Raw genomic sequence first — 13517 nt, 5'->3', positions numbered from 1 at the left:
GCTACATTCTCACACTACTCTCCAATTTTGCATTATTTGCTGTTATTTCAGCTTTTAACCTTGTTCTCCCTTTTCTCTTCCTAGAAGCTACACCTGGACTGGCTCTGTGTCTACCTGTGACACCTTCCTGGAGAGGGGAATCGTCCAAGCTTCTGCTGGCAACAACTTAATGCTCACCCTCTACCGATGACCCACTTGGCCCTGTCTTTCAGTGTTTAACCCTTTCTCTCTCCTAGACATGGAAATTGACTGAGCTTTTACTGTGACTAACTCTATGTGCTCTCTTTCAGACTCTAACCTTGAAAACTGGCTCAGAGTTTATCTGTTCTTTCTTTCTAGATGAAACAACTAAAGGAGCTACATCCATTAACATTTACTTTTCCTTCCCATAGAAAGTACTTCTGGATCAGTGCTTCTTTGTTCTTTTTGTGTCTCTGCTCTGTTCTCTCAAACCCCCAGTCGGCCGTGGCAGATGTCTGCTCACACTGAGCCTGGTTCTGCTGGAGGTTTCTTCCTGTTAAAAGGGAGTTTTTCCTCTCCACTGTCGCTACATGCATGCTCACTATGAGGGATTGCTGCAAAGTTAACGCCAGTGACTGTCCACTGTCTCTACATGCTCATCCAGGAGGAGTGAATGCTACAAGTCTCTGACTGGATGCAATCTGCTGGGTTTCCTTAGATAGAAAAACTTTATCCAATTTGAATAAAAAGCTAACTCCGACTGCACTGTTCAAAGGTTACGATTAATTGGAATGTATGTACCTGACTGCTGTGAAGTGCCTTGAGACAACATGTGTTGTGAATTGGCGCTATATAAATAAAACTGAATTGAATTGAATTGCTGATCTTCAGTGGTCAGGATCTATCAAAGTGGTCCAAGGAAGGAATGGTGGTGAACCATCAACAGGGTCATGGGTGGCCATTTTCATGGATGGATGTGGAGAGCGAAGACTTGCCTGTATGGTTTGATCCAACAGACGAGCTGCTGTGCCTCAAACTGCTGAAGAGGTTCATTCTGGTTTTGAGAGTAAAGGGACAGAAACGGCCCAAATACCCTGGATTTCAGTCTAATTGATCATCTGTGGAAGGCCTCTGACAAACGAGGATGCCCTACCTTAAAACTTTTAGGACTTAAAGAACCTGCTGCTAACATCTTGGTGCCAGATGCTACAGTACACCTTCTAGGGTTTAGTGGACTCCTCATCTCAACTGTTTTAGGAGCAAAAGGTAACTAGCTCACTGTTAGCCAGCTGGTCATAATTTTATGCCTGATTTCTGTATTTCATTTCTAAAATCAGTTTTATTTATTCACTTTTATTGATGTATGGCAATTTAAATGAACCATAATTTTAAGAAAAACTGAACAAAATAAACTAGGAAAGTATATCTAAAAGTCGTAACTTTTGAGCTTTTGTTTAAAATCAAAGCATTAAAGTTATATTTGTCAAAAGATCTAAAAAAGAAAAGTACTTCTACAGAAAAACATTCAAAATTACTTTGCATATCCAGGAATAGAGTTTGTGTAACAGGCTAGATATGCAAACCTAGTTTAGATAACAAAGGCCAAGGTGTAAAATCCAAAATAGAACATTTTCCAAAACATTCAAAAAATCTTTTTTGATTTGCATTGTTTTATATAGCAGCCAATATACTTTACAACTGGTAGGCTTCCTGAATCTTCAAATTGAATGAGTGCTTAATGAAAGCTAGAATGTGCTTTTACAATGAGGTGTGGAAAAGATTTCTGAGGCATGCATTTCAAGGAATGTTGGGGGGGCTGAACGCTTTTAAAACAGTGACTGATATGAACTACGACTGGAAGGCTGCTGGTTAAATGTAATACAGCTGACAGTGACGGAATACACTATTAAATGTTGTTCTGCTGCTTGCACAACTGTAAGTACTGCAAACCCAATCAATAAATTACAAAAAGATGTGGGACAAGACAAGGACACACGGAAGACTGGAGAAACAGAAAGTGCAACAATATTAAGATAATATTTCATTTAGACATATGTGGTTCCAAGAGATTCAAACTGGGAAAGGTACTGTAGGGAGAAATTAAGTAGTAAAGGATAATTAGTAATTATAATGATGGCAGCGTGTAATTATAATGGATCCAGAAGCCGAAACAAAGCCTTTAACCTTTTCCTCCCCTGGTAGAAAAAAAAGAATGCACACATCTCCCATGATGTTTGCATAGCAGTTTGAAACCAGCTAATGTACATGTATAAAGGACACATCCTTTTTCCTCACCATCTGACCTTAATCTCTTCCTGTTTTAGATCAGATAGGTTTAAATATATTTTTCTGTTTGCTACATTTCAGAACAATCAGAGTGAGGATTTAAAAAAAAAAAAATCAAAAAAACTTTTAGACATGGGGACAGGGTTAACATCATTTTAATTGATATTTGGTAGAATTTCTTTATAAATACTTTTACTTGGGTCCAACATTTTGGGTATTCTTCAGCAAGCTTCTCAAAATAGTTTACTGGAATTTTTTCCCCAAGTAATGAACACAGAATATAAGAAGACATAAATGACAAGGAAATGGTGAAGGTACTACCCAAATAAACCAGACCCTCCTAGCTAAGGACAGATACAACAGTCCAGAGACCAGAGTCCAAAAAGGAAAAAACAACCCAAACAGGATGGGCTACGGGGGGCTCAGAAGGAGGACAAGAAACAAAAACCTGAGTTCAGAAGGATGACCTGGAGGTCAACCTGAGGAGGCATTAAGGTCAGGAGGCAGGCGATATCAAAGGAGGTCTGGCGAGACTGGAGCCCACAGAGGACCTCAGGAGTCTGGTCCATGGGACTCTTGAACCCAAGGAGGAGCACTGGAGAATGGTGGTGGAACCAATGGAATCTTCAAAAGGAGAACTAGAGAATGCTGTGGAAGCTGGAGGAACCCTTGAAAGAGCTTTGGATCAGATGACAAGACGTATTCACCTGGCCAGGGCTGTAGATGGCAAGTCCTCAAACACCTTGGAATGGATTTGAAGAAGACTGAACGGGAGCAGCACATGGCAGCGATGATGACGGATCCAGGGGAGTAAATGGAGAGAATGGAGATGTTGATGGAGCTGAATGGTGCATGATGGGAGTCTCTAAAGTAAATACAGCAGTCCAGAGAGCTACTGTTACAGTAACAGATGTGAGAACCTCTGTTTCTGCAGACAAGGGAACTGCTGCTGCAGATGAAGGTGTGGAAGCTGCCACTGCTTTAAACAAGGGCATGGAGGTTGCCCTATGCTAAAGCTTATTTGGTGGCAGGAGGAGGCTAGGAACAGACTCAGGAGCTCTGAGGAGGGTTGGAGCCGGCACAGCTGCATTCAGGAGACATAGAGATCCTTCTGTCCAGATCCTTCTGTCAGGTTTTGTGGTTGAGGACCCAGGTGCAGACAGGAGGTGTTGATGAAAATAAAGGAAAGAACAGAAACTTACAGGAACATAGCAGATCCACAGACACAACAGGAAAGAACCTGCATAAAAATGGGATGTGAAACAGGAGGATTCGGCGAATAACAAGGTGAGTAAATGAGCTTATATGCTGGGAGATGAGGAGAATGACATTAGATGCAGGTGAGTGGCAATTAGGAAACAGCAGATGAGAGTGAAAGCAGAGGAACTGAAGGGAGGAAGACTAATAAACAAGAGACGACCAGAACAGAAGGAGAAAAAAATAGAAACCTAAGCACAGCTGTAGTTTCACAATAATGAAGACATGAATGTCAGATGAATGTCTAGGGTGGAGGGGGGGTAGAATTGTGCCTTCCAGCAATCAAACTATGGTCCAGAATTCTTTTTTTTTTAAATAAATGTACAAAAATGTACTATTAATATTAGAGTTACATAAACCTTTTTTATTTTATTTTTTTCCTACTTGCCCTTACAGTAATGGTAAACAAATTCCCTCATGCGGAACACAGAAATGGTTTGGCCGCTGAGTTTATTAAGCTGCTCCTTAGCAGTGATGGGAATGGTAGTTCTTTTGAGTGTACTGAATCTCTAGAATCAGTTCATTAAAATAATTTGTTCAAACATCCGTTCACTGAATTGTTCAGTTCTTTCAGTGCAGACACAGAGAACCGCTGCTGGAAAAACGTTTCAATTGATTTCTAATACTCTCATAGTATTTACCTCAAAAACTCTGACATCTTAACAGGGGTGTAGGCTCTGCTAAGAGCCACTGTGTATAAGAGAGTGTTAATATATTCTCACACTTTCATGCACACAGCCTGTGTGTGCACCACTCTGCAAAATAGGTCATTTCAAAGCATGCCAGATACATTAACTTCCTGTGCCATTCAGTCGAACACAGCCAGACTTCCAGTAAATATTACATTAGGACCAGGTCAACAATTTGATGAGGAGAGTGAGTACATTTGGATAAACCTGACACAATCTAATACAGTAATACAGGTTATCACTATCTACGTGATTGTTAAAATCCTTGGCTATAATGACTTCATTACCATTGATCATAAAGAATCAGAGTCAGGATGGGGATATACAACACCAAAAACAAGTGGTGCTTGTCATTTTTATTTTGGACAGGATCAAAAACTGTGAATTATGAGGCCCTGCTGTGACAACATGCACTAAGCTTTTACATATAGGACTGGGGAGAGCAGAGCTTGTTCAGTTTCATTTTAGCACACATTTAAAGAACTAGCTAACATTTCTTTCATGCAGAGTGGTGTTGCGCAGAGTTAAAATAGCTTTTAACATGTAGGAAATTAAAATAATTTTTATAATCCTAACAGACCTAAAACAGAAAAAGTTAAGTCAGCAACAGTAAGAAAAAATGGTTTTGTGTCTTTTTGTACAGTATTATACAAGGGTTGGACAATGAAAGTGAAACACCTGTCATTTTAGTGTGGGAGGTTTCATGGCTAAATTGGACCAGCCTGGTAGCCAGTCTTCATTGATTGCACATTGCACCAGTAAGAGCAGAGTATGAAGGTTCAATTAGCAGGGTAAGAGCACAGTTTTGCTCTAAATATTGAAATGCACAACATTATGGGTGACAAACCAGAGTTCAAAAGAGGACAAATTGTTGGTGCACGTCTTGCTGGCGCATCTGTGACCAAGACAGCAAGTCTTTGTGATGTATCAAGAGCCACGGTATCCAGGGTGATGTCAGCAGACCACCAAGAAGGACGAACCACATCCAACAGGATTAACTGTGGACGCAAGAGGAAGCTGTCTGAAAGGGATGTTTGGGTGCTAACCTGGATTGCATCCAAAAAACATAAAACCACGGTTGCCCAAATCACGGCAGAATTAAATGTGCACCTCAACTCTCCTGTTTCCACCAGAACTGTCCGTCAGGAGCTCCACAGGGTCAATATACACGGCCGGGCTGCTATAGCCAAACCTTTGGTCACTCATGCCAATGCCAAACGTCGGTTTCAATGGTGCAAGGAGCACAAATCTTGGGCTGTGGACAATGTGAAACATGTATTGTTCTCTGATGAGTTCACCTTTACTGTTTTCCCCACATCCGGGAGAGTTACGGTGTGGAGAAGCCCCAAAGAAGCGTACCACCCAGACTGTTGCATGCCCAGAGTGAAGCATGGGGGTGGATCAGTGATGGTTTGGGCTGCCATATCATGGCATTCTCTTGGCCCAATACTTGTGCTAGATGGGCACGTCACTGCCAAGGACTACCGAACCATTCTTGAGGACCATGTGCATCCAATGGTTCAGACATTGTATCCTGAAGGCGGTGGCGTGTATCAGGATGACAATGCACCAATACACACAGCATGACTGGTGAAAGATTGGTTTGATGAACATGAAAGTGAAGTTGAACATCTCCCATGGCCTGCACAGTCACCAGATCTAAATATTATTGAGCCACTTTGGGGTGTTTTGGAGGAGCGAGTCAGGAAACGTTTTCCTCCACCAGTATCACGTAGTGACCTGGCCTCTATCCTGCAAGAAGAATGGCTTAAAATCCCTCTGACCACTGTGCAGGACTTGTATATGTCATTCCCAAGACGAATTGATGCTGTATTGGCTGCAAAAGGAGGTCCACCATACTAATAAATTATTGTGGTCTAAAACCAGGTGTTTCAGTTTCATTGTCCAACCCCTGTATATATACATACATATATCCCCATGTTTCTCCGTTGGAAATCTGAAGAACATTACCTGGTACCTATTTAAAGCTGTTTCTGTGCTATGATGCGGTTAAATACAGCCATATTTAGTAAATTAGACCATGTGTTCCGATGAGGATCCCGTGTCAGAATAACAACCATTAAACTGGTATTTAACATACTTTACATTTAGCCCACATTTCTGACTTAAAAATGTTTTTAATGGTCTAATGTAATATTCTAATTACATGTCTTGTTTTCATGAGCTGTTAGCAGAAAATCATAATTAACAAAAATAAAGGCTTGAAAACAGTGGTCTCTGTGGAATTAATCTATATAATGTGTTTCACTTAATGAAAAGAGTAATGAAATAAATGAACTTTACAATAATATTCTAATTTACTGAATATGAACAGTTTTATACAATTACATTAAAAAGATACAATTATGTAAAAGTCCATAAATTGCTATATCTAATGAATATTTCATTTAATTACATGATTATTTACAGCAACCTCAAAGCTCTGGAACATAAAGGTCATAAAAAGATTAATTAGATCTAACACTGTGCCGTAACCACTAAGAGTTTTTTTGCGTTGGTACTCCTTAGATCTTCTTGTCATTGATCAGTGAGAGGTAAAATCATAATTAAAACTGATTTTCTGTGTCTTCTAATATGAAACGAACCTCCTAGAAACAGAAACTGTTTTTATTTTATTTTACAAAATAGGTCAGTGTCATAATTCTATTTTTGGGGTGGACCAAAAGGCAGACAAGCACGGAGAAAAGCAGAGAGGTGGTCGAAAACTCCTTTAATTTAAAGTGAGTCAACTTACATGCAGGCGAGGTTCTGGATGACAGGATAATCCTGATTACAAGGCATCTTCAAAACAGAACTTAACAGGATGCGCAGCAAGAACAAAATCCAAAGAGACATAACGACACCACGTGGAACAAAGGACGAAGGCAAACTTAAATACAGACAAAGGTGGACAAGAAACAATAGGGCAGCTAATCAGAGGACCAGGGAACAGGTGACACAAGGAGGCTGGGAGGCAGAGGGAGCAGGTGAAACAGATTAACCAATAAGGAGAAACACAGACCCAAGCAGAACAGGAGAAATGATGACTAGAATAAAAGTAAACAGTAACTAAAGCTAACCTGTTAATGGAGGAATTGGAGAATAAGATAAACAGAAGAAACAGAGCTAAGAGGGACAATGAATGTAAAGGGAACAGAAACTGAGTAATTAACAACTAAAAGAGGAAAACTAATGATGAGAGGAGAACAGACAGGGAGGCAAAAGGAAACCAGAATTGTCAGAACAAGAATACAAAAACTTCAAACAAGAGCATCTAGTAAAACAAAAACACCAAACCACAAACAAAGTCCAAAATCTCACATCCTGACAGTCAGTATCTCTTCACTTGTGAGTAGGTGACCTCTGTGCAGTCAGCAGACTGTGCTGAGTTGTTTTTTGGCTTGGAGATTTTGATCTGTGCATACACTGTGTCCTGCTGCTGTCTGCTGCTCTGCATGGAGGAAGCCTGAGGTCTGTTTGTGAACACGTTTGGATCCTCATACTGGACCTCTTCCTCAGTTTCATTGGCTCGCATTTGAAGATCAGGTTCCTCTGTAGTTTGAGACTGGGAGAAATTAGATTGGAGAACAGAGCTGAGATAAAATAATTATGGTTACCAAAGAGCATATTGATAAATCATTTGTTCATAAAGATGCTTTTAGTACAATGAGAACAGTGCAGTAGTACACCTACTTTGAGCTGTTGTGGAGTAAAATGTTTTATCTTAAAAACCCTGGAAGAAATTATAAAGCAATCAGAATAATGCTGCTGTGTTTCATAATACAACACAAGAACCAGGTCCAGAATTAGGTGGAAGCAGGATTGTGGGCAGCAGTCTGTTTTGGAGCCCAGGCCACAAATGTTTCTTTACCAAAAAACAAAAAAAAAGTTCACAGCAGCTTACATGTTTCTAATTACTCAGAGCAAAGTCCCTTACAAGGTTTAAAATATAAATGTCTAAATCTGAGATAAACAAGACACACTGCAAGACAAATATTAATAAAAGAAATTAACTTAAATTATAATTGGTGGAAGGTGCTGCTAGATAAGTAACCTGTAAAAAAGGGGGGTTGTGTGTGTATGTGTGTGTGTCAGGTTGACAGAGAATAGGTCAGTGGAATAATGGGATCTGTTTTAGTGCATTTAGACAAAGCAATAAGGTCACAAGTTCATTCCTTTCAGCTGAAATCTCTGAGCTACATTCTTTGATACATTCATTTTTCACACTCACCAAGAAACGATGAGCAGACAGACGAGCACAACACCTAACACTGAAAAAAGTGATGTCAAAAGTCGGGAACTCTCATTTCCTGAAAAAATAAAACGAGACTAGACTGAAGACAGACAAGATATCTTTAGAGTTCAGATATTTCAGGTACAGCACTTTGGAAAAACTTTCATACTTCTTCATATAACATGTCACTTTACAAACAAACTTCTAAAACAAAGTAGAACATGACTGGAGGGGAAATAAAACACTGTTTTGTTTGTACAAATAAAAATCTTAAAAGTATGGTGCGCCTATATATTTGGCCTTTACTCAACCTTTACTCTGATGTTAAATCAACTATCCGAAAATGGAATAGCATAAGCAGAATATGGCCCAAAACTTGACCGTCCACCTAAACTGAGAGGTCTGGCAAGGAGAGCATTAATCAGGGAAGTACCCAAGAGAACCATGTAGAAATCCAAAGATCAGGTTGGGGAATATGTTGCCAGGACAACAATTAGTCATGCACTCCTCAAATCTGACCATTATGGAATAGCTAAATAGAACCTTTAGAGGATTTACTCTACGTTGGTCAGATGTTCACCTTCCAGCAGGACAACAACCATACAGATTCATCCAGAGCTGCAATAAAATGGTTTAGATCAAAGTTTACTTGTGTTAGAATGGCCCAGTTAAAGTATGGACCTAAATTCAATTGAGAATCTGTGGCAAGAAAATTGATGTTCACAGACACTCTCCATTCAGTCTGGGTAAATTGAAGCTATTTTGCTGATATTAACGAGCAAAGATTTCAGTCTGTGAATAGAGAATACCCCAGCCCACCTCTACTCCTGGTAGACAAATACCCCCAAAAGACCTGCAGCTAGAATTACTGCAAAATATGGTTTTGCAAATACAGATGCATGACAGACATTTCATATTTTAATAAAAACATACATTTTTCCTGCTACTTCAGATTTATGGGCCACATTGATACACATACAACTCTAATAAATACACAGAGGTTTTGGGTTGTAATGTAACAGAATGTGAAAAGTTTAAGGGGTGTACATATTTTAGCAACTCTGTGGTATACCTACTGATGCAAGGCAAGGATTTGTTTGTGCTTTAAAGTTTTTCTTGCAAATGAGGCAAAAAAACTTAATTAAAACCAAACAAATTGTTTGTCAGCAAAGGAAAAAATAAGCTAGGGCAGCCCTATTTCAGATCTGCTTTTAGTCTCAGCAGTCAATCATCTCTTGACACGGCAGATCATTTTCAGTCACAGGAATAATACTGAATCTCTCACATTGGTTATGGGAAGCTGCTTATAATTGTTAGACATTAAATTGAGTTTTTTTTTATTTTGGTGAACTGGACAAAGAAAAAAAAGCCAAACTTCCACAATCACAATGAAGAAGTAAGACAGCAGAAACTGTTTCATTCAGTACTTATTTTTATCAGTCATGCTGAGTGTGGAGAAGTTACTCCATCATCTTTCAAATCTCATCTTTTAAATTAAATTCCAGTTATAAAATCATGCTGTACAAAGCCACAAAGCAGAAAACAGAGGCAACAATGTCACACTTAAAATAACAAAATGCCCTTTCCTCCAACAATTGGATAATTCTCGGGTAGGAAAAAAGACTGGATAAGTCAAACTCTGTTGAGATCTGCTTTAAACTTCAACATTCAAATGACCCATTGGTGACACAACCACACTACCAATGTTCAATATTTTTCTCATTACCTTTTTCTTGAACAGTCAAATGAACCTCTGGTGATGTCTGATTGCCAAAAACATTCATGGCCTCACAGCAGAAAACAGAAAAATGTATTGAAGGAGCAGCAAACATAACATAGCAGAAAACCCTGAGTAACCTCTGAGATTACCTTCACTACTGGCCTCACAGCAGTAAACTGCTCCCTCAGAGACGGTTAATCTGACGTCTCCTTCAGCTACTTTCATGGCTCCATGTTTGCTCTTCTTGAACCAGGTGAAGCAGCTGATGGGGGGCTTTGATCTGCTGGAGCAGTTCAGGTACACCCAGCTATCTCCTGATGGACGGATGGCTGCTGAGGTGTTTTTGGGAGCATCTGAGAAAAATGTGACACAGCTTCAGTTTATTGATGAGAACCAGCTGAACCATGAAGTGCTGACAGGATCACTTACAGGAAACACTGAGAGTCACTTCTGTCTTTGCTGCCTTGTTGTGTTTTCCTCCATCTACAGGGTATCTGACAGAGCAGATGATGTTGGATCCATCGTGTGTGTCTGACAGAGTGATGGTCTGCTGGATTTTAGTTGTAAACGTTCCATCTGTGTTCTTCTCTATCTGCCTGTGAGAGCCTTGTTGGAGATTCCAGGTGAGTTCAAGAGGTGAGTGTGGGCAGGGAGTGAGAGCTGAACAGGTTATGGTGACAGAATCCTTCTTCTTCATATCACCTGAGATTTCTATCCTGGGGCTCCAAGCAGAATCTGTGCTTTTACATCACACACACTTTACACAGTGAGATGCAGCAGATTTACTCTACTTTAAACATGAGGAGCATAAAAACATGGAGGAGGAGAAATATGAAGGCAAGAACATCAACAATGATATTACAGATAAATAAAAACAAAATGCTCTCACCTCTAACTGTTAAATGAACAGGATCACAGGAAGCTGTTGCTCTAATCGACTCGTTCTCAATCCTGAAGAAGTATTTGTCTGCTTGACTTGAGGTTACATGAGACAACACCGTGGTGCAGTTCTTCTCACTCAGGTGTCCAGTAATGCTCATTTCATAGCTGTTTTTTGACTTACTGCTGTTGTAAATGACATTTAAAGGATTCCTTTTAAACTCTGGCTCACTTTTAATCCAAACTCCAAATGTTTTTCTATTGCCCTCAAACGTTTCCCCTGATTTCTGTCTAAAGCTACATGGGATTAGCAAACAGGATCCACTCAGAGCGTTAATCTCCGTTGGTGCAGTGATCTCGAGGGCTGGTGTCTTGCCACAATCAGTCTGAACTCCTGTAAAAACAGAGTAAAGAAGAACACAATATGTAGCAAAATGTTCCTGAAGAGAAACTTCCTGATCTACAAACTCCAGCTGAGCTGCTGCATGTAACACGTTGAGCTTTTAAACAAGATCAGGATCCATAACTTGTGACTAGAAATGGTTCCAGTAATGTCTCCAAATGAGAGTGAGAGAACAAACTGCTCACCTGAAAAACAGAAGACACTCAGTAACATGTTGACTGTCAGCACGTTCTTAGACAGGGCTGCCATCACACTCCTACATCCCTCCATCAGCTCACAGAGACAAGATGAAGAACAAAACCTGAATTTCAGTGTTTTAATCAAAGCAGATTTTCAAAGAAAACTTCAGGTTCTTCTACAGCATTTTCCAATTACTTCCTTTGAACACTGCTCTACCACCCACAGCACTAGTTTCTAGAGAAAACGTTCCTTTTCTACAAGCTCATTCTATGAAAGACAAAACGCAAAAAAAAACCACTTTAAGGCAACATTTCTGAAAAGAGAGAAATACAAAGCTGACATTTTGTAAATGAAGTTTCAACTCAAAAGAAATAAATAAGATTATGATAGCAAACGTTTTTCTTACCAAATGAATCTGCAGCCAAAGAATGTTAAGAAGTACAACAGCCGAGCAAACAGGGAACACCTTTGTCTAGTGTAAATGTCATTTAAAAATTTTGAAAATACTTCAAGAACCCATGTGTTCCGTCTTTCTCCAGAAGAGGAAACTTAGTTTTAGCTTCCTGTAGGCGTGAATGTCTCTATAAGGAGATAATAGAACCTTGAAAATCAACTTCCTCTGTTTTGGTCAAAAGCAGTTTTTTTCTCAGCACTTAAATTGACAGCTCACCAACAGTGGAGATTGCAGCACCACTTAACACTTTTTTTTCTGCAAAATAACCAAATCATTTGATGAGTAGTGTAGCCATCATTTTATTCAACGTCTTCATCCTGTTTGCTATAAATAAACACAAATAAACACTTTTTACAGGATCACTGAAAGTGGTAGAAATCAAATGTTACATCATAACCCCATCAGCTATGGAAGCTGCAACAGATTGAGGTGTTAGTTGTAACACAATGAATTAATAGAAACCTGTCTACAGACTAAAGATAGACTATGTTTGAGTTCTTATGTCACCCCTTCAGCCCCTTTTAACTGTTTAATTTGCATCTATAGTAGAGAGATGGGTTGGCTATTCACATTGTTTTTGTTTTATCTTCTGTTTTTGCTGGTTTCTTTTGGTTCCTCTGAAAATGTTTGCTTTTCCTTCAATTTTCTCCTCATCACATTTAATTAATGTTACACCAAGTGGAAAAAAGGTTAAATCTTTAACTTTAACTAGTCCTGAGTATTGAAATTTTACTTTAAAAAAGTTCTACTCTTAAATGCGCTGGGGCTGTTCACAGCCGAGTGTGAAGCGGCTGGGATGAAGATCAGCTCCTCCAAGTCCGAGGCCATGGTTCTCGACCGGAAAAGTGTGGCTTGTCCTCTTCAGGTTGGAGGGGAGCCGCTGCTCCTCCACATCGAGAGGAGCCAGTTGAGGTGACTCTGGCATCCATACCGGATGCCTCCTGGACGCCTTCCTTGGGAAGTGTTCCAGGCACGTCCCACCGGGACGAGGCCCAGGGGACGGCCCAGGACAGCGACTATGTCTCTCAGCTGGCCTGGGAACGCCTTGGGCTTCCCCTGGATGAGCTGGAGGAGGTGTCTGGGGAGAGGGACGTCTGGGTGTCTCTACTGAGTCTGCTGCCCCCGCGACCCAGTCCCGGATGAAGCAGAAGACGACTAATACGAGTACGAAGTTCTATTCTTCCACTGATACCAAGGTTATGTGAATATTTGTAGTTGTTATGCACAAAGTGTTTTTGCTGTAAACATCTATATGATAACTGGAAATGTGTCTCTGACCATGCAGTTAAAGGCAGGCGCTGTCATAATGCAGTGGTGTTGTGCAGACAAAAGCGCAGGAGCCACAGTAGATTTAATAACAAGAAGATGATCTACAAGAAGGAGCATGGAGCATGGGCAGGATGACAGGCATGGAGCAGACAACAGACAAACAGTCGTGGACAGACTTGGCATGA

The 13517-nt window shown here is 40.1% G+C and overlaps 1 protein-coding gene and 1 long non-coding RNA gene across 3 annotated transcripts; both read right to left on the bottom strand.

The window, feature by feature from the left end:
• Positions 1–2386: 2386 nt before the first annotated feature.
• On the bottom strand, positions 2387–7151 carry LOC124858341. Its single transcript, XR_007035805.1, has 2 exons — positions 6949–7151; positions 2387–3372 (listed from the first exon to the last, which is right to left on the bottom strand). It is a non-coding gene; the product is annotated as an uncharacterized LOC124858341 (long non-coding RNA).
• Positions 7152–7400: 249 nt separating this feature from the next.
• Positions 7401–12149, bottom strand: LOC124858271 (B-cell receptor CD22-like). 2 transcript variants are annotated; one of them, XM_047350227.1, is made up of 8 exons: positions 12016–12149; positions 11615–11702; positions 11037–11420; positions 10577–10882; positions 10297–10500; positions 8425–8503; positions 7887–7926; positions 7401–7758 (listed from the first exon to the last, which is right to left on the bottom strand). In XM_047350227.1, the coding sequence occupies exons 2-8, from the start codon at positions 11697–11699 to the stop codon at positions 7525–7527; spliced, it is 1332 nt and encodes a 443-aa protein (XP_047206183.1). In that variant the 5' UTR covers positions 11700–11702; positions 12016–12149; the 3' UTR covers positions 7401–7524. The 2 variants fall into 2 exon arrangements, with proteins under 2 accessions (XP_047206183.1, XP_047206184.1); XM_047350228.1 differs by having other exon boundaries at positions 11615–11730; positions 12016–12137.
• Positions 12150–13517: the final 1368 nt, after the last annotated feature.

The sequence above is a fragment of the Girardinichthys multiradiatus genome, chromosome 21 (genome assembly GCF_021462225.1).
Source record: "Girardinichthys multiradiatus isolate DD_20200921_A chromosome 21, DD_fGirMul_XY1, whole genome shotgun sequence".
Classification (NCBI taxonomy): domain Eukaryota; kingdom Metazoa; phylum Chordata; class Actinopteri; order Cyprinodontiformes; family Goodeidae; genus Girardinichthys; species Girardinichthys multiradiatus.
The sequence above is the reverse complement of the archived record's forward strand: the minus strand, read 5'-3'. Positions and strand labels throughout refer to the sequence as shown.

Coding starts and splice junctions, on each gene's coding strand:
- LOC124858271 (XM_047350227.1), bottom strand. CDS start 11,699: ATGGAGGGATGTAGGAGTGTGATGGCAGCCCTGTCTAAGAACGTGCTG. Junction 8,504..10,296: donor CTGTGAGGCCAGTAGTGAAG/GTAATCTCAGAG, acceptor TTATTTTTTCAG/GAAATGAGAGTTCCCGACTT. Junction 7,759..7,886: donor TTACTCCACAACAGCTCAAA/GTAGGTGTACTA, acceptor AATTTCTCCCAG/TCTCAAACTACAGAGGAACC.